At 42.3% G+C, this 24880-nt stretch overlaps 1 protein-coding gene across 1 annotated transcript; it reads left to right on the top strand.

The window, feature by feature from the left end:
• The first annotated feature begins 449 nt into the window (after positions 1-449).
• FLG (filaggrin) lies at positions 450-20558 on the top strand. Its single transcript, XM_044236797.1, has 4 exons — positions 450-491; positions 9958-10116; positions 11375-17181; positions 17434-20558. The coding sequence occupies exons 2-4, from the start codon at positions 9979-9981 to the stop codon at positions 19955-19957; spliced, it is 8469 nt and encodes a 2822-aa protein (XP_044092732.1). The 5' UTR covers positions 450-491; positions 9958-9978; the 3' UTR covers positions 19958-20558.
• Positions 20559-24880: the final 4322 nt, after the last annotated feature.

Genomic DNA, 24880 nt, shown 5'->3' with positions numbered 1-24880 from the left:
GGGACATGCAGGTAGGCCCTTACGATGTTTTCCAACCGCAAACTAAATTTGGGATTCCCATAAATCAATATTCCACCTCTCTAAGACAGAGATAAGAATGTATACTTATCAATGGATATTTATCAAGCACCTAACAAGTCAAAGTGGGGATTATATAAAAAAAGGTAGAAGGTGTGGACCCTTGCACACCTATAATAATCAAAGAAAACCTTCCATAAAATCTCCAGTATATGAGGTTTGTGTAAACCTAAATTTGGAACTTGGTAAAACAAGTACAGATGAGTACGTGAGGAAGTTGGGAAGTAAACACATTGCTAGAGAAATAGAGGTGGAGATACAGGTGGATCTGGGTTCGATTAGGAATGAATCAGACCATCCTACAGAGGATGGCTCCTCCCTGGATAGACTTGCTATAAAAAGGCTATTATCCCAGACTCTAGCACCCAGCAAGCTCCTTCAGACTAATTCTACTTGCTCTTCTGGTGAAGGAAGTAAGTAAAAGGGACTATGTCTAACTTTACCTACTTGGTGTTAAGCAAGGTGAAAATCTGGAATGTATGTATGTATGCTCTAAGGCAAAATGTTTTAGATGTTTGGGTTCTTCATTTTTAGTGGAACTGTTACTAAAACTTATTTTGATATACAAAGAAAATGAGAGCATAAATGTGTTTTCTATAAAGCTACTCAATACTCTTTATATTGCTGGATTTTCCATGTATTCATTCATTGAACAAATATAAACTAACTGCCTTCTATTTGCAAGTACTGTATTTGACTGATTATATAGCAGTGAAAACATAAACTCCCTACTCATAGGAGCTTGCATTTAGTAGGGGGAGACATCCAGTAAATAATAAATGAACAAAATTTTCAAATAGCACTGGGTGTGGTAAAAAATAATGAATACTGTTTTTCTGAAAATAAATAAATTGGAAAAAAATTTTCAAATAGCACTAAAAACAATGAATAAAAAAGAGAACAATGTAGTAAAGTAATGGGAGGAGAGAGCTTTAGATTGGATGGCCAGGGAATATCTCTCCAGAGAATTTTCTTTTGAGCTGAGATCTTAATGACAAAAGGAACAAGTCTAGGCAAATGGCAAGATTCTAAACATGAGTCAACTTGTTTGAAAGAATAAAAAGAAGGTATGTAGTATGGTGAGTGCTGTGAAGTGTGTAAACCTGGAAATTCACATACCTGTACCCCTGGGAATAAAAATATATTATATGTTTATAAAAATTTAAAAAATAATAAAAATAAAAAGAATTTTAAAAAAAGAAGAGGAAGCTAGTGTGCCTAGAACATATTTAACAAGAGGAACAGTGGTGTATGGTGACATCAGAGAGCTAGATGGGGTAGACCATGTAAAAGCAAAGATACAGATGTCGTGAAAAGAAGGGCCATCTGTACCCCAATGTTTATAGCAGCAATGGCCACAGTCGCCAAACTATGGAAAGAACCAAGATGCCCTTCAACGGATGAGTGGATAAGGAAGATGTGGTCCATATACACTATGGAGTATTATGCCTCCATCAGAAAGGACGAATATCCAACTTTTGTAGCAACATGGACGGGACTGGAAGAGATTATGCTGAGTGAAATCAGTCAAGCAGAGAGAGTCAATTATCATATGGTTTCACTCATTTGTGGAGCATAACCAATAGCATGGAGGACAAGGGGCGTTAGAGAGTAGTAGGGAATTTGGGTAAATTGGAAGGGGAGGTGAACCATGAGAGACTATGGACTCTGAAAAACAATCTGAGGGGTTTGAAGTGGCGGGGGGGTGGGAGGTTGGGGTACCAGGTGGTGGGTATTATAGAGGGCACAGCTTGCATGGAGCACTGGGTGTGGTGAAAAAATAACGAATACTGTTTTTCTGAAAATAAATAAATTGGGGGAAAAAAAAGCTATAGCAGAGTTTGTACATTATTTTAAGTACATGAGGAATCACTGGAGAGTATTCAGCAGGAAGAATGAAACAATATAATGTATGTTTTTAAAAGATCATCCGGCACCAGATGCCTATGTTAAGTGACAAGCATGTGAAGAATCTAGAGGTTTCCAGCTTAAAGTATGGGGAATGTGAGTCCCTATGTTCAAAGAGCTATCATGTCAAAGAAAGTAGACCAATGTGTTCATTTTTTTTTTATTTGTTCATTCAACTAATAAATCTTTTTAAAGATTTTATTTATTTATTTATTTGAGAGATTGACAGTGAGAGAGAGCATGAGAGGGGAGAAGGTCAGAGGAAGAAGCAGACTCCCCACGGAGCTGGGAGCCCAATGCAGGGCTTGATCCCAGGACCTGGGATCATGGCCTGAGCTGAAGGCAGTGGGTTAATCAACTGAGCCACCAGGTGCCCCTCAACTAATAAATCTTTTTGAGTCCTCACTGTAAAAAAAAAATCATTCCTGGCTGCTTTGTGGAAAAATAAGATAATAGGAAGGCAAGAGTGGAAGCAGGGAGATAGACTGAAGTTTAGGTGAGAAATGATGGGAGTAAGAGTAGTGAGAAGTAACTCTTTGCTCAAGCCAAAATCTAGAGGTTATCCATGATCCCTGTTTTCCCTAAGCCACACTGATCCATCACCTTGCCCAGTCAACTCTGGGCAAGATGCCTGATCCATCTGTCTCCCTGTCCACCACAACCACCCTAGTCCAGGCTATCCTTCATTCTACCACTGACTATTATAGGAAAAAAAATTTTTAATTATTTGTTTTTCTATCAGTTTATACTTGAGTTGTTTCCATTTAGGGAGGTATTATAAATAATGGGGCTATGAACATTTTTGTATATGATTTTTGGATGCATATATTTGATTACATGTATTTCTATTGAAAATATTCCCAAGAAGTAAATTTCTTGGTCTTAGACACTGCCAAACAAATTTTGAAAGTACTTCTGCCAGTTTATGCTCCTTCTAGTGGTATATGAAAGATCCAGTTTCTCCACATCCTCACCAATATTTGATATTATAAAGTTTCTTTTTTCCTTTTGTCTTTTTAGTCATTTTGGTGGGTGTAATGTGGTCTCACACTATAATTTTAATTTACATTTCCTTGATGATTAATAAACTTGAGAACTTTTGATATGTTTATTAGCCACTTGGATACCCTTTTCTATAAAGTTCCTGTGGTTTCTACCCATTTATCTATTGGGTTGGCTGTATATTTTGTATTAATTTGCAAGAGTTAATTTTATAATCAGGTAGAACCCTTTATTAGTCAAATGTTTTGCACATATCCTCCTACTTAGTGGTATTCCTTTCTCTCTTTTAATAGGGTCTTTGAATAGATAGCCATCCTTACTTTCAATGAAGTCAAATTTATCAATCTTCTTCTTTATGATTAACACTTTTTGAATTATATTTAAAAATTATTTCTCTCTACCATCTTGCTTACCTGCCCCACTCTCTTTCCAATTGAGGGGGGAGATGGACTCTGAGAAACAATCTGAGGGTTTTCGAGGGGAGGTGGTGGGGGAATGGGTGACTCTGGTGGTGAATATTAAGGAGGGCACATATTGCATGGAGCACTGGGTGTTGTACATAAACAATGAATTTTGGAACACTGCATCAGAAACTAATGATGTATTTTATGGTGAATAACATAACACAATAAAAAAAGTATTTCTCTATTCTCAAGGTCTTGAAGATATTCTCTTATGTTATTTTCTTTTATCTTTTATCTTTTATGTGTAATATCTACCTATTGTTTTACTAAATGACACTTCAATTAACCTAACACCATCTCTTCACAGACTATTCTTTTCCTACTGCCTTGCATAATATCCTCATCATAAATCAAATATGCATAATGTGATAGGTGTGATTTTGGACCTTTCCCTGATCCATCTATTTAGACATGTGCCAATGCCATCCTGTCTGCCTTTATAATACACTTTTACATCTAGTATACCCTCAAACGTTGTCTTCTTCAATATTGTCTTGGCTAGTCTTGGCCCTCCACATTTTAAAGTAGCTGGAAATTAAGACTTCTGTTTTGAACATAATAGGTTAGAGATCTCTATTAGCCAAGAAGAAATATTGTATAGGAATTTAGACATACATATCTGAAGCCTAGGGAAGAGTCTGTTGTTTGACATATAAACTTGGGTATTGTTCACTGTCAACCTATATTTAGGATTTAAAGTTATAGGGATAGATGAGATTCCCCCAAAGGAGTATAAACAGAGAGGAAGCTAAGGAGTGAATCAACACTGGGGACTGGAAAAGGAAACTAGGAGAAAGCAGGAAGTAAGCTTGGGAAAGAAACAAGACAGTATAAGTCTTCTGAAGGACTATGTAGCCAACTGCATCAAATGCTGCTGATATGATAAGCAATGTGTTACATGAAAACAGATATTTGAATTTGCCAAGCTAAAGGACATTTTTTATCTTCATGAGAGTTTTCATGGATTCTTTAAGAGAGAAAGACAATCTGAGTAAAAGAAAATAGGAAGTGAAGAAAAAACTATAATCATAGCTTTTGAAGGGGTATTTCTATAAAAGAGAAAAGATAAATCATATTTTACCTAAAGGGAACTGTGGGATGTGGAGAGAGGGAAGAAATTTAAAAAGAGACACATCAGTGTGAATATATGGATATAACCAGTAGAGAAGGACAACTATAAAAGTGTTTGAATAAGCAAGAAAGAGGGTTTCCAGTGCTGAAACAGAAGGTAGGAGCACAGACTGTATATCCACATGACAGCAGTGATTACACACACACACACACACACACACACACACACACACAAATGCACTAGTCTGAGAGAGTAGATAACTGAGAAAAATGAAGAAATCCTTTTCATTGGTTTCCAAGTTCTCAACAAAATAAAAATCAAGATCTTCAGAGATAAGAGAAAAGAATTAGCTGTTAGTGGTCCTGCCAGTGACTATAAGAGAGAGCTGGGTGTTACACTGAACTAATGAATCACTGAACATTACATATTATCAACAGTTATATGCCAATAGGATTAGCAACCTAGATGAAATGGATGCATTCCTGGAAAACTATAAACTCCCAAAATTGAACCAGGAAGAAATAGAAAACCAGAATAGATATCTAGTAATGAGATTGAAGCAGTGATCAAAATCCTCCCAAAAAACCAGAGCCCAGGACCTGACGGATTCCCTGGGGAATTCTACCAAACCTTCCAAGAAGAAATAACACCTATTATCCTGAAGCTGTTTCCAAAAATTGAAGCAGAAGGAAAACTTCCAGACTCTTTTTATGAAGCCAGCATTACCCTGATCCCCCTAACCAGGCAAAGACCCTACCAAAAAGGAGAATTTCAGACCAATATAACTGATGAATATGGATGCTAAGATTCTCAACAAGATCCTAGCCAACAGGATCCAACAGCACATTCAAAAGATCATCCACCAACCAGGTGGGATTATCCCTGGGCTAAAAGGATGGTTCAACATTCGCAAATCAATCAATGTGATACAACAAATTAATATGAGAAGAGAGAAGAACCACATGGTCCTCTCAATTGATGCAGAAAAAGCATTTGACAAAATCCAGCATCCGTTCCTGATTAAAACGCTTCAAAGTACAGGGATAGGGGGAACATTGCTGAACCTCATCAAATCTATCTATGAAAGACCCACAGCAAATATCATCCTCAATGGGAAAAAGCTTGCAGCCTTCCTGAATATTCAGGAACAAGACAAGGATGCCCACTTTCACCACTCTTGTTCACATAGTATTAAAAGTCCTAGCAACAGCAATCAGAAAACAAAGAGAAATAAAAGGTATCCGAATTGGCAATGAAGAAGTCAAACTCTCTCTCTTCGCAGATGACATGATTCTATATATGGAAAACCCGAAAGACTCCACCCCCAAACTACTAGAACTCATACAACAATTCAGCAACGTGGCAGGATACAAAGTCAATGTACAGAAATCAGTGGCTTTCTTATACACTAACCATGAAAATACAGAAAGGGAAATTAGAGAATCGATTCCATTTACTATAGCACCAAGAAGCATAAGATACCTGGGAATCAACCTAACCAAAGAGGTAAAGGATCTGTACTCAAGGAACTACAGAACACTCATAAAAGAAATTGAAGAAGACACAAAAAGATGGAAGACCATTCCATGCTCTTGGATCGGAAGAATAAACATTGTTAAAATGTTATACTGCCTAGAGCAATCTATATTTTTAACGCCATTCCGATCAAAATTCCACCAGTATTCTTCAAAGATCTGGAGCAAATAATCCAAAAATTTGTATGGAATCAGAAGAGACCCCGAATCGCTTAGGAAATGTTGAAAAACAAAAATAAAACTGGCGGCATCACGTTACCTGATTTCAAGCTTTACTACAAAGCTGTGATCACCAAGACAGCATGGTAATGGCATAAAACAGACACATAGACCAGTGGAACAGAGTAGAGAGCCCAGATATGGACTCTCAAGTCCATGGTCAATTAATCTTCAACAAAACAGGAAAAAATATACAGTGGAAAAAAGACAGTCTCTTCAATAAATGGTGCTGGGAAAACTGGACAGCTATACGTAGAAGAATGAAACTCGACCATTCTCTTACACCGTACACAAAGATCAACTCAAAATGGATAAAAGACCTCAACGTGAGACAGGAATCTATCAGAATCTTAGAGGAGAACATAGGCAGTAATCTCTTTGATATCAGCCACAGCAACTTCTTTCAAAATATGTCTCCAAAGTCAAAGGAAACAAAAGCAAAAATAAACTTTTGGGACTTCCTCAAAATCAAAAGCTTCTGCACAGCAAAGGAAACAGTCAAGAAAACAAAGAATGGGAGAAGATATTTGCAAATGACAGTACAGACAAAAGGTTGATATCCAGAATCTATAAAGAACTCCTCAGACTCAACACACACAAAACAGGCAATCATATCAAAAAATGGGCAGCAGATATGAACAGACACTTCTCCAATGAAGACATACAAATGGCTATCAGACACATGAAAAAATGTTCATCATCACTAGCCCTCAGGGAGATTCAAATTAAAACCACATTGAGATATCACCTTACACCAGTTAGAATGGCCAAAATTAACAAAACAGGAAACAACATGTGTTGGAGAGGATGTGGAGAAAGGGGAACCCTCTTACACTGTTGGTGAGAATGCAAGTTGGTGCAGCCTCTTTGGAGAACAGTGTGGAGATTCCTCAAGAAATTAAAAATAGAGCTTCCCTATGACCCTGCAATTGCACTCCTGGGTATTTACCCCAAAGATACAGATGTAGTGAAAAGAAGGGCCATCTGTACTCCAATGTTTATAGCAGCAATGGCCATGGTCGCCAAACTATGGAAAGAACCAAGATGCCCTTCAATGGACGAATGGATAAGGAAAATGTGGTCCATATACACTATAAATTATTATGCCTCCATCAGAAAGGATGAATACCCAACTTTTGTAGCAACATGGACGGGACTGAAAGAGATTATGCTGAGTGAAATAAGTCAAGCAGAGAGAGTCAATTATCATATGGTTTCACTTATTTGTGGAGCATAACAAATAGCATGGAGGACATGGGGAATTAGAGAGGAGAAGGGAGTTGAGGGAAATTGGAAGGGGAGGTGAACCATGAGAGACTATGGACTCTGGAAAACAATCTGAGGGGTTTGAAGTAGCAGGGGGGTGGGAGGTTGGGGTACCAGGTAGTGGGTATTATAGAGGGGACAGATTGCATGGAGCATTGGGTATGGTGAAAAAATAATGAATACTGTTATGCTGAAAATAAATTTAAAAATTAAATAAACTAATGATGTACTATATCTTGGCTAGTTGATTTTAAATTTTTAAAGAAGTAAATTTTATGGGCGATAAAAATAAAGCCAATTACATCTTCAGAAGAAAGAAAGAAAAGAAAGAAAAAGAAAAGAAGAAAATAAATGAAAAGAAAAGAAAGCAAGTGGGGCAACGTAGAGAGGATGCTTGCCAAGAGCAACAATGGAGATTAACCAAATGTCTAACCAAAATAAAAAGGAAAATGAGAACATGTGCATTAAATAGACAAGTGAGTCCAAAGAATAATTGAAATCAGGATACAAGAGAAGGTCAGAAATTGGAATCCTTGAGACTAAGATTTTGCAGACAGTGCATTTACAGATTAAGTCCAAGGTCTGGAATATCAATGTAAATGACAGTGCCTCTACCGTACCTTAAAAAAAAAATCTTAAATCTTAGATGTCTTTTTTATAAAAGCATACAACTGTATTTTTTATTCAAACTTTATCCTCTGTCTTTTAGCCAGCCTGTCTGTTCAATTCATACATATACTGTAATTCATTATAAAATTATATCTAATCCTACTGTTGTATTTTATACTTTCTGTTTACTCTGCCTTTTCTCTGCTTCTTATTTTCTTCTTTCCTGGGTCCTGTTGTGTTAATTGAATTTTTTTTAATTCCTCTTTTCCTCTCTAATGGTTTAGAAGTTATAAAGTCTATTCTTTTAGTGGTTACCCCAAACTTTTCACAATATAGATTTAACAATCTCAATAATTAATCAAACCCTATTTTCCTCTTAAAAAACAATCCAAGGCCCATATGTGCTATAGCTCTGTGACAGTCATGTCTTTCACATTATTGTTTCCTATATCATTTTACTCTTGCCTGGTTTTATAACCCATAAAGCAGTGATTATAATGGGTTTATAGACTAAATGCTTATTTAGATTTATTAACACACTTAGTAATATATTTTTTCACCAATTAGATAAACTGAACATTCCTTATATGGTATTAGTGGCAAAAAGAATTCCACTCAGAAAATTATTCATACTATCTACAATTTTGAAAAGTTTTTAAAACATTGAGAAGCTAATATTGAAAAACCATCCCATCCAATTAAAAATGCTGCATTAGGAGAAGAAAGGGAAAAATGAAGAGGGGAAATCAGAACCATGAGAGACTGTGGACTCTGAGGAAAAAAACTAAGGGTTTTGGGGTGGGGGGTGGGCCCGGTGATGGGTATTAAGGAGGGCATGTATTCCCTCCTTATATTCCCTCCTCCTTCTTATACTTCTTATACTAAGAAATCTAGGAACACTACATCAAACTAACACTACATCAAAAACTAATGACATAATGTATGCTAACATAAAAAAATAAAAAAAAATACTGCATACTTCATAAAATGTTGAAAAACAAAATTGTATGAACATTCATTGAATGTCTAAGCCATTCAGCACATTAGCTTTCAGAAAATTGTCTCTCAACACACTGATCATTTAGCAAATAAACTTCTGATGAATTCATTTGCAGCAAGTTTATATGAATAAATTTTCCTGGTTTTGACCAGTGGGCCTTTTCAGAATTATGCTATGTGTAACATATCGAGAGGTTGAGTCACTGTGTTATATACCTAAAACTAGTATTGTGTGTTAACCATACTCAAATTTAAATTGTTTTTCAAATAAAAATAAAAACATAAAATCCTGTCATGGACAATGGTCAGACCAGTAAGAATGATAATCTTACCAGCAGCACCTAAATACTGCTGTGAATGGGTTTAAGGCCAAGAAATTCTATTTTAATAATTCAAATGAACTCTGTGTTGATTTTCACTATTTAGATGGTAGAGAGAAACTTTTCAAGGCAATCTTCTATTTTAAATGTGGATTACATAGAGGAACATACAGGTTCATGTGTTAAATGTGGAAATTGGGCACTTGGGTGGCACAGAAGGTTAAGTATTCAACTCCTGGTTTCAGCTCAGGTAGTGACCTCAGGTCATGAGATTGAGCCCAGCATCTGGTTCCATGCTCAACATGGAGTCTGTGTAAGATTCTCCCTCTTCTTCTTCCCCTCCCTACCATGAACTCATACTCTCTCTATCTCTAAAATAAATAAATAAACCTTTTATTTTTAATGTGAAAATTCATTATAATAATCAATACGACGTAGAAAAAGAAAAGATATGCAAGAAGTACAATTTTATTTCTTCTTTTCAGGTTTACTTTTATTTCCAAAAGATGTCCACTCTACTGGAAAATATCATTGCCATTATCAATCTATTCCATGACTATTCAACAACAGACAAGGAAACTGACACACTGAGCAGAAAAGAACTGAAGGAGCTCCTGGAAATGGAGTTTCGGCCAATCCTGAAGGTAAGGCATGTTTCCTGGAACCTAAGGGTGCATCATGCTTATTCTGCAGCAGCAATATAACAAATAATAACTGTGAAATTTTGCAAATTATTGCTTTTGGAATAGAAACAGACTCAATCTTATTTCAAAACAAATACCTGTTTTTCTCTTCTTTTTTTTTTCAATATTTCTTTTTTTTAGCATTAATTTTTTTTATTTTTTTTTATTTCTTTTCAGGATAACAGTATTCATTGTTTTGCACCACTCCCAGTGCACACCCATGCAATCCGTGCCCTAATACCCACCACCTGGCTCCCCCAACCTCCCAACCCCACCCCTTAAAAACCCTCAGATTGTTTTTCAGAGTCCATAGTCTCTCATGGTTCACCTCCCCTTCCAATTTCCCTCAACTCCCTTCTCCTCCCCATCTCCCCTTGTCCTCCATGTTACTTGTTATGCTCCACAAATAAGTGAAACCATATGATAATTGACTCTCTCTGCTTGACTTATTTCACTCAGCATAATCTCTTTCAGTCCCGTCCATGTTGCTACAAAAGTTGGGTATTCATCCTTTCTGATGGAGGCATAATAATTTATAGTGTATATGGACCACATTTTCCTTATCCATTCGTCCGTTGAAGGGCATCTAGGTTCTTTTTTTTTTCTTTTCAGCGTAACAGTATTCATTGCTTTTGCACCACACCCAGTGCTCCATGCAATCCGTGCCCTCTCTAATACCCATCACCTGGTTCCCCCAACCTCCCACCCCCTGCCCCTTCAAAACCCTCAGATTGTTTTCTCTTCTTATACCTTTAATACCCTATGCACACACTTGGATGTGCACATTACACAAACCCACCACATACATATTCTGTGAAAAAAGTAAATATTTAATGATTAAAAAATTAACACCAAATAATTAGTTCATCATATTATGTTTCCTAACCTCTAGAATGTTATGAAGATATATTTAAATATATTAAGAAACATTTAAGAGACAACTCACTGATAGATTTCATAACATATTGACATATAAAGAAAAAAAGAAGCACATTACCCATCATTTTAGTGTCAACAAACCAGCATTAAAGATATATTATTTTAATACAATAGCTAGTTTCCTCCTAACTCATCATAAGCTGAACATTATTAATGAGAAAACCACATACTGTCTGACATCTACTTACCAAAAATCACGTTCACCAAACTGTTTTTGAGTTGTTTAACTGACCATTTAAGTCATTCTTGTGTAACCTCCCTCTGTCTTCTGTCTGTACAGAATCCAGATGACCCAGACACTGCTGACATCTTCATGCATATTCTTGATTTAGACCATGACAAGAAAATAGACTTCTCAGAGTTTTTTCTGATGGTATTCAAACTGGCTCAAGCATACTATGATATGACCAGAGGACAGATCTTCCAAGCATCAGAGCAAAACCAAAAAAAATATGCATACCACACACAAGATGAAGAAAATGACATAAGGGAAGATGAAGTAGAAGAAGAGAAAGAAGAAATTAGAAAATCCAGTCAATCAGGAAAAAGTCATAGAAAGGGGAAGAAAACAATAGCCAATAACCCAAAAGGAAGACAAGGAAAGGGACATGAACAGACACTAGACAGCTCAAGACATGCACGATCCCATAAGGGTGAGACAGCTGACAGTGGACACTCTGAGTCGGGGTCTCCCCATCACCAATCATCCAATCAGGCACACAGGTCTAGACAATCACACTCTGAGCATGGAAAATCATCATCTGAAATCGGGCCAGTGAAAAACCCAGGGTCCAGGATTAGTCAGAACAGTGATAATGAAGGACACTCAGAAGATTTGGAAAGACAGTTTGGATCTAGCTCAGGAAACCAACAAGGATCTGCCCATGGCCATGGAGGAGATAGCTCTAGAAACTCTGAGTCTCATCAGTGGCAGAGAGACAACCACAGACAGCCTAAGTCTACCCATAGACGGTCAGGCTCTCATACCAGAAGACAAGGATCTACTCATGGACACTCTACACACACCTCAAAAAAATCAAGGTCTCCTTATGAAGACATATTCTCTCAAGGACACTGTAACTCCTTCCATAGGCAGTCAAAACCAAGAACAGGAAGACAAGAATCCCAGCATGAGCAGTCAGAAGACATATCCAAATACTCAGGTAATGAATATGGACAATATTCCGTCATTTCTAAGGCAAGCAGGTATCAGGAATCCAGTTCAAGTCAGGACAGTGACACTGAAGGACATTCAGAAGATTTGGGTACAGAATCCTCCATGACCCACAAAAGAACTGAGTCCACATTAAAGAATCAACATTGGTCTAACCATAGCAGGTCACCTGACAGGTCCAGGCAAACAAGATCCCATCAAGGGCAGAGGAATATACACAGGGAGCCTAACTCTACCCACCAAGATTCAGGACCGACCACCAGAGAAAGACAAGGCTGCCATCTAGAGCAGTCACAGGATAGCTCCCGACACTGGGAAACTGGACATGGACAAATCTCTTCCGGATCTGATAACACCAGACACCAGGGATCCAGTATCAGTCAGGCCAGTGACAGTGAAGGACAATCAGAAGACTCAGATATTCAGTCAGGGTCAGTCCAGGAATGGTCCAGTTCCAGTCAAAGGAGAAAATACGGCAGTGTGCATGGCAGTCCTGACCACTCAGGGTCGTACTTCTACCCGATACCCTCCCGAGAACAGTTTGACTCTGCCCACGGACAGCCTCAACCCAGTACCCGGGGGAGACAAGGATCCCGCCATGAGCAGGCACGTGACAGCTCTAGACATGCAGGATCCCGTGAGGGTCAGGCAGCTGATGGTGGGCACTCTCAGTCAGGATCCCGCCACCAGCAACCATCCACTTGGACACATGGCTCTAGGCAATCACAGTCTGGGCATGGACAATCGTCATCTGAATTCAGGTCACTGAGACACCGAGAGTCCAGCGTCAGTCAGGACAGTGACAGAGAAGGGCACACTGAAGATTCGCAGAGTCCGTTTGGATCTGGCTCAGGAACCCAACATGGCCATGTACAAGACAGCTCTGGACGCTCTGAGTCTCATCAAGGGCAGAGAAACAATCATGGGCAGTCTGAGTCTGGCCATGGACACTCAGACACTGGTAGTAGGAAACAAGGATCTAGTCATGGACACTCTATAGATACCTCTAGACAGTCAGGGTCTCATGGTGGAGAGCCATCCTCTCGGGGACAGAGTGACTCCTACCATGGACAGTCAACATCACGCACAAGAGGAAGACCAGAATCACAGCGGGAGCAGTCTGTAGACAGGTCCAGACATTCAGGCACTGAACATGGACAACTATACTCTGGATCCAGAGGCAGCAGACATCAGGGACCCAGCATGAGTCTGGCCAGCAGCAGCGAAGGACATTCAGAAGATTCAGGTACAGAATTCGCAATAACCTATGAAAATTCTGGGTCCAGCTCCAGAAACCAACATGGGTCTACCCATGGGCAGCCAGCTAACAGATCCAGACAGTCAGATTCATACCAGGGGCACACAGGCGCCCATAGGCAGTCTGACTCAACCCACCGAGACTCGGGATCCACCACCAGGGAAAGACAAGGGCGCCCCTGTGAGCACTCAGAGGACACATCCAGACACCCAGGGTCCCATCAGGGACAAACATCCATCCACAGGCAGTCTGACTCTGCCCATAGACACTCAGGATCCATCACCGGGGAAAGACAAGGGCGCCCCCGTGAGCAGACAGGGGACATAGTCAGACACTCAGGGACCCATCAAGGACAGACTGCCATCCACAGGCAGTCTGACTCTGCCCACAGAGAATCAGGATCCATCACAAGGGAAAGACAAGGACACCAACATAAACAGTCAGGGGACATAGGCAGACACTCAGGGACCCATCAAGGACAGACAGCCATCCACAGGCAGTCTGACTCTGCCCACAGAGACTCAGGATCCATCACCCAGGAAAGACAAGGGCACCACCATGAGCAGTCAGGGGACATAGCCAGACACTCAGGGTCCCATCAAGGACAAACAGCCATCCACAGGCAGTCTGACTCTGCCCACAGAGACTCAGAATCGATCACAAGGGAAAGACAAGGACACCACCATGAGCAGTCAGGGGACCTAGCCAGACACTCAGGGACCCATCAAGGACAGAGAGCCATCCACAGGCAGTCTGACTCTGCCCACAGACACTCAGGATCCATCACCAGGGAAAGACAAGGGCGCCCCCGTGAGCAGACAGGGGACATAGTCAGACACTCAGGGACCCATCAAGGACAGACTGCCATCCACAGGCAGTCTGACTCTGCCCACAGAGACTCAGGATCCATCACAAGGGAAAGACAAGGACACCAACATAAACAGTCAGGGGACATAGCCAGACACTCAGGGACCCATCAAGGACAGACAGCCATCCACAGGCAGTCTGACTCTGCCCACAGAGACTCAGGATCCATCACCAGGGAAAGACAAGGACGCCACCATGAGCAGTCAGGGAACATAGCCAGACAGCCAGGGACTCATCAAGGACAGACAGCCATCCACAGGCAGTCTGACTCTGCCCACAGAGACTCAGGATCCATCACAAGGGAAAGACAAGGACGCCACCATGAGCAGTCAGGGGACATAGACAGACACTCAGGGTCCCATCCAGGACAAACAGCCATCCACAGGCAGTCTGACTCTGCCCACAGAGACTCAGGATCCATCACAAGGGAAAGACAAGGATGCCACCATGAGCAGTCGGGAGACATATCCAGACACTCAGGGTCCCATCCAGGACAAACAGCCATCCACAGGCAGTCTGACTCTGCCCACAGAGACTCAGGATCTATCACGAGGGAAAGACAAGGACACTACCATGAGCAGTCAGGGGACATAGCCAGACACTCAGGGTCCCATCAAGGACAGACTGCCATCAACATGCAGTCTGACTCTGCCCACAGTGACTCGGGATCCATCACCAGGGAAAGACAAGGACACCACCATGAGCAGTCAAGGGACCTAGCCAGACACTCAGGGACTCATCAAGGACAGACAGCCATCCACAGGCAGTCTGACTCTGCCCACAAAGACTCAGGATCCATTACCAGGGAAAGACAAGGGCGCCCCCGTGAGCAGTCAGGGGACATAGCCAGACAGCCAGGGACTCATCAAGGACAGACTGCCATCCACAGGCAGTCTGACTCTGCCCACACAGACTCAGGATCCATCACAAGGGAAAGACAAGGACACCACCATGAGCAGTCAGGAAACATATCCAGACACACAGGGTCCCATTCAGAACAGACAGCCATCCACAGGCAGTCTGACTCTGCCCACAGAGACTCAGGATCCATCACAAGGGAAAGACAAGGACGCCACCATGAGCAGTCAGGGGACATAGCCAGACACTCAGGGTCCCATCCAGGACAAACAGCCATCCACAGGCAGTCTGACTCTGCCCACAGAGACTCAGGATCCATCACCAGGGAAAGACAAGGACGCCACCATGAGCAGTCGGGAGACATATCCAGACACTCAGGGTCCCATCGAGGGCAGACAGCCATCCAAGGGCAGCCTGACTCTGCCCACAGAGACTCAGGATCCATCACCAGGGAAAGACAAGGGCACCCCCGTGAGCAGTCATGGGATAACTCCAGACATGGACATGGACATGGACATGGACAAATCTCTTCCGGATCTGGTAACACCAGACACCAGGGATCCAGTATCAGTCAGGCCAGTGACAGTGAAGGACAATCAGAAGACTCAGATATTCAGTCAGGGTCAGTCCAGGAATGGTCCAGTTCCAGTCAAAGGAGAAAATACGGCAGTGTGCATGGCAGTCCTGACCACTCAGGGTCGTACTTCTACCCGATACCCTCCCGAGAACAGTTTGACTCTGCCCACGGACAGCCTCAACCCAGTACCCGGGGGAGACAAGGATCCCGCCATGAGCAGGCACGTGACAGCTCTAGACATGCAGGATCCCGTGAGGGTCAGGCAGCTGATGGTGGGCACTCTCAGTCAGGATCCCGCCACCAGCAACCATCCACTTGGACACATGGCTCTAGGCAATCACAGTCTGGGCATGGACAATCGTCATCTGAATTCAGGTCACTGAGACACCGAGAGTCCAGCGTCAGTCAGGACAGTGACAGAGAAGGGCACACTGAAGATTCGCAGAGTCCGTTTGGATCTGGCTCAGGAACCCAACATGGCCATGTACAAGACAGCTCTGGACGCTCTGAGTCTCATCAAGGGCAGAGAAACAATCATGGGCAGTCTGAGTCTGGCCATGTACACTCAGACACTGATAGTAGGAGACAAGGATCTAGTCATGGACACTCTATAGATACCTCTAGACAGTCAGGGTCTCATGGTGGAGAGCCATCCTCTCGGGGACAGAGTGACTCCTACCATGGACAGTCAACATCACGCACAAGAGGAAGACCAGAATCACAGCGGGAGCAGTCTGTAGACAGGTCCAGACATTCAGGCACTGAACATGGACAACTATACTCTGGATCCAGAGGCAGCAGACATCAGGGACCCAGCATGAGTCTGGCCAGCAGCAGCGAAGGACATTCAGAAGATTCAGGTACAGAATTCGCAATAACCTATGAAAATTCTGGGTCCAGCTCCAGAAACCAACATGGGTCTACCCATGGGCAGCCAGCTAACAGATCCAGACAGTCAGATTCGTATCAAGGGCAAACAGGCACCCATAGGCAGTCTGACTCAACCCATCGAGACTCGGGATCTACCACCAGGGAAAGGCAAGGGCACCCCCAAGACCAATCAGAACACATACCAAGACACTCAGGGAGCCATCAAGAGAAGACAGCTATTCATGGGCAGTCTGGCTCATCAGCTAACAGATCCAGACAGTCAGATTCGTATCAAGGGCAGACAGGCACCCATAGGCAGTCTGACTCAACCCACCGAGACTCGGGATCCACCACCAGGGAAAGACAAGGGCGCCCCCGTGAGCACTCAGAGGACACATCCAGACACCCAGGGTCCCATCAGGGACAAACAGCCATCCACAGGCAGTCTGACTCTGCCCACAGAGACTCAGGATCCAACACCAGGGAAAGACAGGGGCGCCCCCGTGAGCAGTCAGGGGACATAGCCAGACACCCAGCGACCCATCAAGGACAGACAGCCATCCACAGGCAGTCTGACTATGCCTACAGAGACTCAGGATCCCTCACAAGGGAAAGACAAGGACGCCACCATGAGCAGTCAGGGGACATAGGCAGACACTCAGGGTCCCATCCAGGACAAACAGCCATCCACAGGCAGTCTGACTCTGCTCACAGAGACTCAGGATCCATCACCAGGGAAAGACAAGGACACCACCATGAGCAGTCAGGGGACCTAGCCAGACACTCAGGGACCCATCAAGGACAGACTGCCATCCACAGGCAGTCTGACTCTGCCCACAGAGACTCAGGATCCATCACCAGGGAAAGACAAGGACACCACCATGAGCAGTCAGGGGACATAGCCAGACACTCAGGGACCCATCAAGGACAGACAGCCATCCACAGGCAGTCTGACTCTGCCCACAGAGACTCAGGATCCATCACCTGGGAAAGACAAGGGCGCCCCCGTGAGCAGTCAGGGGACATAGCCAGACACTCAGGGACTCATCAAGGACAGACTGCAATCCACAGGCAGTCTGACTCTGCCCACAGAGACTCAGGATCCATCACCAGGGAAAGACAAGGGCACCACTGTGAGCAGTCAGGGGACATATCCAGACACCCAGGGTCCCATTCAGAACAGACAGCCATCCACAGGCAGTCTGACTCTGCCCACAGAGACTCAAGATCCATCACAAGGGAAAGACAAGGGCGCCACCATGAGCAGTCAGGGGACCTAGCCAGACACTCAGGGACCCATCAAGGACAGACAGCCATCCACAGGCAGTCTGACTCTGCCCACACAGACTCAGGATCCATCACCAGGGAAAGACAAGGACGCCACCATGAGCAGTCAGGGGACATAGACAGACACTCAGGGTCCCATCCAGGACAAACAGCCATCCATAGGCAGTCTGACTCTGCCCACAGAGACTCAGGATCCATCTCCAGGGAAAGACAAGGACGCCACCATGAGCAGTCGGGAGACATATCCAGACACTCAGGGTCCCATCGAGGGCAGACAGCCATCCAAGGGCAGCCTGACTCTGCCCACAGAGACTCAGGATCCATCACAAGGGAAAGACAAGGACGCCACCATGAGCAGTCAGGGGATATAGCCAGACACTCAGGGTCCCATCAAGGACAAACAGCCATCCACAGGCAGTCTGACTCTGCCCACAGAGACTCAGGATCCATCACAAGGGAAAGACAAGGACACCACCATGAGCAATCAAGGGACCTAGCCAGACTCTCAGGGACTCATCAAGGACAGACAGCCATCCACAGGCAGTCTGACTCTGCCCACAAAGACTCAGGATCCATCACCAGGGAAAGACAAGGGCGCCCCCGTGAGCAGTCAGGGGACATAGCCAGACAGCCAGGGACTCAAGGACAGACTGCCATCCACAGGCAGTCTGACTCTGCCCACAGAGACTCAGGATCCATCACAAGGGAAAGACAAGGGCACCACCATGAGCAGTCAGGAGACATATCCAGACACACAGGGTCCCATTCAGAACAGACAGCCATCCACAGGCAGTCTGACTCTGCTCACAGAGACTCAGGATCCATCACAAGGGAAAGACAAGGACGCCACCATGAGCAGTCAGGGGACATAGCCAGACACTCAGGGTCCCATCCAGGACAAACAGCCATCCACAGGCAGTCTGACTCTGCCCACAGAGACTCAGGATCCATCACCAGGGAAAGACAAGGACGCCACCATGAGCAGTCGGGAGACATATCCAGACACTCAGGGTCCCATCGAGGGCAGACAGCCATCCAAGGGCAGCCTGACTCTGCCCACAGAGACTCAGGATCCATCACCAGGGAAAGACAAGGGCACCCCCGTGAGCAGTCATGGGATAACTCCAGACATGGACATGGACATGGACATGGACAAATCTCTTCCGGATCTGGTAACACCAGACACCAGGGATCCAGTATCAGTCAGGCCAGTGACAGTGAAGGACAATCAGAAGACTCAGATATTCAGTCAGGGTCAGTCCAGGAATGGTCCAGTTCCAGTCAAAGGAGAAAATACGGCAGTGTGCATGGCAGTCCTGACCACTCAGGGTCGTACTTCTACCCGATACCCTCCCGAGAACAGTTTGACTCTGCCCACGGACAGCCTCAACCCAGTACCCGGGGGAGACAAGGATCCCGCCATGAGCAGGCACGTGACAGCTCTAGACATGCAGGATCCCGTGAGGGTCAGGCAGCTGATGGTGGGCACTCTCAGTCAGGATCCCGCCACCAGCAACCATCCACTTGGACACATGGCTCTAGGCAATCACAGTCTGGGCATGGACAATCGTCATCTGAATTCAGGTCACTGAGACACCGAGAGTCCAGCGTCAGTCAGGACAGTGACAGAGAAGGGCACACTGAAGATTCGCAGACTCAGTTTGGATCTGGCTCAGGAACCCAACATGGCCATGTACAAGACAGCTCTGGACGCTCTGAGTCTCATCAAGGGCAGAGAAACAATCATGGGCAGTCTGAGTCTGGCCATGGACACTCAGACACTGGTAGTATAAGGAGACAAGGATCTAGTCATGGACACTCTGTCAATAACTCCAGACAATCAGTGTCTCTTCAGGGACAGAGTGAAAATCATGGGCAACCTGCATCAGGATTTGGAGAGTCTCAGCATGGTAGTGGAATTCTTGATTCTAGCCATATGGAATCCAGAGACATAGTTGAGTTTGGAGATTAATTTATGTCATCCAATATAACAGTTAGTAATATTAACCCAGAAATATCAGTTCATTCAATGGGTAATTCAAAGAAGTTGGGATTTATTCAGTCACAAAATTATTATTATTTTGAGTGAGAAACCAATAGAAAAATAATTAAAAGGGTAGGAACCTGAGCTAAGATATAATTTTGGATCAAGAAACTTCACATTATACCTGCAAAGAGTTTTCTTACCATTTTACTTTAAATGGGTTACAGTATTTCTTTCCTCTGGTGATAGTTTCATTTCTTCTTTGGGTAGGTTTAAACTTTTGGTTAGGAAATTGTCAGTGGTCAAAATCAATGTCATTTAGAACTAAATTTAGAAAACTCAATATTTTGGGTAGTTGTAGTTCAAATAAGGACTGTCTTTTGAGATGTTAAATTTAGGATATTTGTAGATTTTCACATTTTTCTTTGCCAAAAATCACGGTTCTGGAAGCCAAACCAAATATGTTAATATCAGAGTTCAGTGCATCTTCCTCTACTATCCTTCTAATGGAGTTCTAAGTTAATCTGGATTTATTAAAATCAAAAAACTGAATTACATAACTATTCAAAATAAACAGTTGAGCATGTCATAGTTTGTCTTTTTTATGCTTGTTTCTCAAAGACCTCAGAAGACTTACTTCCCCATGGCCAAAATTACATGTTTTTCTTATATCATTGGAAAACTATATGACCAAAAGGCAGTTATACACCATGCAAAAGCAATAATGAGTCCAATGAAGTAAGAATTTAAACAACATAACCGTTGTCCCATCCAGTCACATTCAGGATGAAGGAAGGCTTAACTCAATCATTAATAGCAACATAAGTATTACTCAAACCCAAGTGGCTATTAGGCTAATCAAACCAAGATTAGTAAACAGAAATTACTAACCACAGGTCCCTCTTCCAAAGACACTAGGAGTTGTTTTCCAATGAAAGTTGGAAAGCAAGTATTTATGCTGAAATATCTTGACAAAGAAAAAACAATAAAGAAAATCTCCACCCTGGAAAGAAAATGCATACAGTTCATGATGTTGGCAGGTGAATGAAGAAATGAATGAAGAGTAGTAGAAACATCTACAGGATTCTACCTTTAGAAAGAATATCACTGTAGTAGATTCATATCCAAGCTTTCCTTCTCCATAATATCAGACCAGAATGCACACTAGAGAATATCTAGGTCAGTGTTCAAATTCTGCAGATGAGTCTGTCACCAAAATAATCCATACCAAATAGCAATTAGAATCAAAGTCTTCTAACTCTGATTTTTATAAAAAGCACTTTAAAAAGATGTCTCTCTTTCATTTTATTTGAACAAATCAGATTAAACTGAAATTAATTGATTTATGTAAGACGGCAGAGGAGTAGGGCACCCTAAGTTTGTCTAGCCCCTCGAATGCAGCTAGATAGTTATCAAATCATTCTGAACACCTGTGAAATCAATTGGAAATATGAGAAAAGAAAGGCTGCATTCTACAAATAGAAAAGCAACCATTTTTTGGAAGATAGGAGGCTTGAATCTGGGGTGATATATCTGAGAATATGGTGGAGGAGATGGAGTCTGTTTAAGGAGGCTACCACAGAGCAGCATATAAGAAGCAGAGCACAGAATCAGAACTTTTATGATATTTTGCTAAAGTGGGGCACATCCCTGGCTGAAAGGTGCTCAAGTAGCAAAGTGTGGCAGAATCCCAGGTAGGACAGGATAGTCTCAGGATCCCCAGGGTCACAGGAAGAATGGAGGTGCCTGAGTGCAGCAGAGTTCCCAGACATAAGAGTGGAGAAGCAGGCTGAAAACAGAGAGTCTAGATGTTGGCTTTCTGTTCTGTTTTGCCAGAACCACTGTGAACCACTACACAGTCATGCAACCATATTCCTGGCAGGGATAGAACAAAAGACAGAAGTCTGGTGAGAACCCCCTGATCCATTCTTTCTTATTTTTGGATCCAGTTTCTTTCAACAAACAGGCCAAAACACACAGAATCTAGGTTTTTGTTTTGTTCTATTTTGTTACTTGTCTGTTTTTTTCTTCTTTTGTTCTATTTTTATTTCTGATTTTTTTTTCTTTTGTCATTGTTGTTATTGGTTTTTTCTCTTTCTTTCTTCTATTCTATTCTGGACAAACTGGTGAGATGGAGAAATTCACCCCAAAGGAAAGAACAGGAGGTGGTAATAACTATCACAGATTAAATCAATACAGACATAAGAAAGATGTCTGAACTAGAATTCAAAACAACTATTGTAAGATACTAGCTTGCTTTGAAAAAGCATGGAAGACACTAGAGAATCCCTCATCATAGAAATAAAAGTACCAAGATCTAGTCAGGCTAAAATTAAAAATACTCTTACTGGGACGCCTGAGTGGCTCAGTGGGTTAAAGCCTCTGCCTTCGGCTCAGGTCATGATCCCAGGGTACTGGGATCGAGTCCCGCATCGGGCTCTCTGCTCAGCAGGAAGCCTGCTTCCTCCTCTCTCTCTGCCTGCCTCTCTGCCTCCTTGTAATTTCTGTCTGTCAAATAAATAAATAAATCTTTTAAAAAAAATACTCTTACTAAGATGTAGTCCCAAATGGAGGCTATAAAAACAAGGATAAACAAGGCAGAAGAGTGAGTCCATGATATAGATGATAAAAAGATGGAAAACAAGGAAGCTGAGAAGAAGAAAGAAAAATTTTGGATCACCAATGGAGATTTAGAGAGCTTTCCAATTCCATAAAGCAAAATAACACCTAGATAATAGAGATCCCAGAAAATGAGGAATGGGAAAGAGGAGAACAAGATTTATTTGAACAAATTATAGCTGAGAACTTCCCTAATCTGGAGAAGGAAACAGGCATTCAAGTCCAGGAAACACATGAACCCCCCTCAAAATCAATAAAAACAGGTCGACATATAGAATGCAGTTTGCAAATTTCAAAGATAAAGAAAAAAACCCTGAAAGCAGTTTAAGACAAAAGGTCCTTAAACTACAAGGGTAGACACAATAGTAAACCTGTCCACAGAGACGTGGCAAGCCAGAAAGGACTGGTATGATATATTCAATGTGCAAAGCGAGGGGGAAAATGTGCAGCCCCAGAACATTTAGTCCAAGAAGACTCTCATTCAGAATAGAACGAGAGAGAAAGAGTTGCCAAGAAAAACAAAAATTAAAGGAATTTGTGAACACTAAACCAGCCCTGCAAGAAATATTAAAGGGGAGCCTTTGAGTGGAGAGAGAGTGAAAAATGACAAAAACCAGAAAGGGAGAGAGATGATCTACAGGAAAAATGACTTTAAGGTAATACAATGGCAAAAAATTCCTATCTTTCAATAATTACTCTGATTGTAAATGGATTAAATTCTCCAGTCAAAAGACAGGGTATCAGGATGGATTTTTTAAAAAAAGACCCATCCATATGCTCTTTATAAGAGACTGATTTTAGACCCAAAGTCTTCTCCAGATTGAAACTGAGGGAGTAGAAAATCATTTACCATGCCAATGGACATCAGAAGAAATCTGGAGTAGCCTTCCTTAAAGCAAACTTGAATGAAAGATGAAGAAGGACACTAATCCTAATAAAGGGGTCTATCCAACAAGATTTAACAATTGAAAATATTTTTACCCCCAACATAGCAAACCCAAATATATAAACCCAATTAATAACATAAAGAAACTCATTGATAATAATATATAAGTAGGGGACTTTAACACCCCTTTTACTGCAATGAACAGGTCATCCAAGCAGAAGAGCGACAAGAAACAAGGGTTTTGAATGAGACTCTGGGCCACATGAACTTCAGAGACATACTCAAAACATTTCATTCTAAAGTAACAGAATACACATTCTTTCTAGGGTGCACATGGAACATTCTCCAGAGTAGATCACACACTGAGTATCAAATCAGGTCTCAATTGGGACAAAAAGACTGAGATTATACCATGTATATTTTCAGACCACAATGTCTCCAAACTTGATCACAATAACAAGAGAAAATATGGAAATAACACAAATACAAGAAGGTTAAAGAGCATCCTACTAAAGAGTGAATCGCCAACCAGGAAATAAAAGAAGAATTTTTTAAAATACTGGGAAAAAATGAAAATGAAAAAATGACAATTCAGAACCTTTGAAATACAGCACAGATGGTTCTAAGAGGGAAGCATATATCAATACAGGCCTTCCTCAAGAAACTAGAACTTTTGGGACGTCATCAAAATCAAAATCTTCTGCACAGCAAAGGAAACAGTCAAAAAAAAAAAAACAAAGAGGCAACCCACGGAATGGGAGAAGATATTTGCAAATGACAGTACAGACAAAAGGTTGATATCCAGGATCTATATAGAACTCCTCAAACTCAACACACACGAAACAGGCAAACATATCAAAAAATGGGCAGAAGATATGAACAGACACTTCTCAAATCAAGACATACAAATGGCTATCAGACACATGAAAAAATGTTCATCATCACTAGCCCTCAGGGAGATTCAAATTAAAACCACATTGAGATATCACCTTACACAAGTTAGAATGGCCAAAATTAGCAAGACAGGAAACAACATGTGTTGGAGAGGACGTAGAGAAAGGGGAACCCTCTTCCACTGTTGGTGGGAATGCAAGTTGGTGCAGCCTCTTTGGAGAACAGTGTGGAGATTCCTCAGGAAATTAAAAATAGAACTTCCCTATGACCCTGCAGTTACACTCCTGGGTATTTACCCCAAAGATACAGATGTCGTGAAAAGAAGGGCCATCTGTACCCCAATGTTTATAGCAGCAATGGCCATGGTCGCCAAACTATGGAAAGAACCAAGATGCCCTTCAACGGATGAATGGATAAGGAAGATGTGGTCCATATACACTATGGAGTATTATGCCTCCATCAGAAAGGATGAATACCCAACTTTTGTAGCAACATGGACGGGACTGGAAGAG

This window comes from Neovison vison, chromosome 2 (genome assembly GCF_020171115.1).
Source record: "Neovison vison isolate M4711 chromosome 2, ASM_NN_V1, whole genome shotgun sequence".
NCBI lineage: Eukaryota > Metazoa > Chordata > Mammalia > Carnivora > Mustelidae > Neogale > Neogale vison.
Note: the sequence above shows the minus strand (reverse complement) of the source record. Positions and strands in the feature narration are given on the sequence as shown.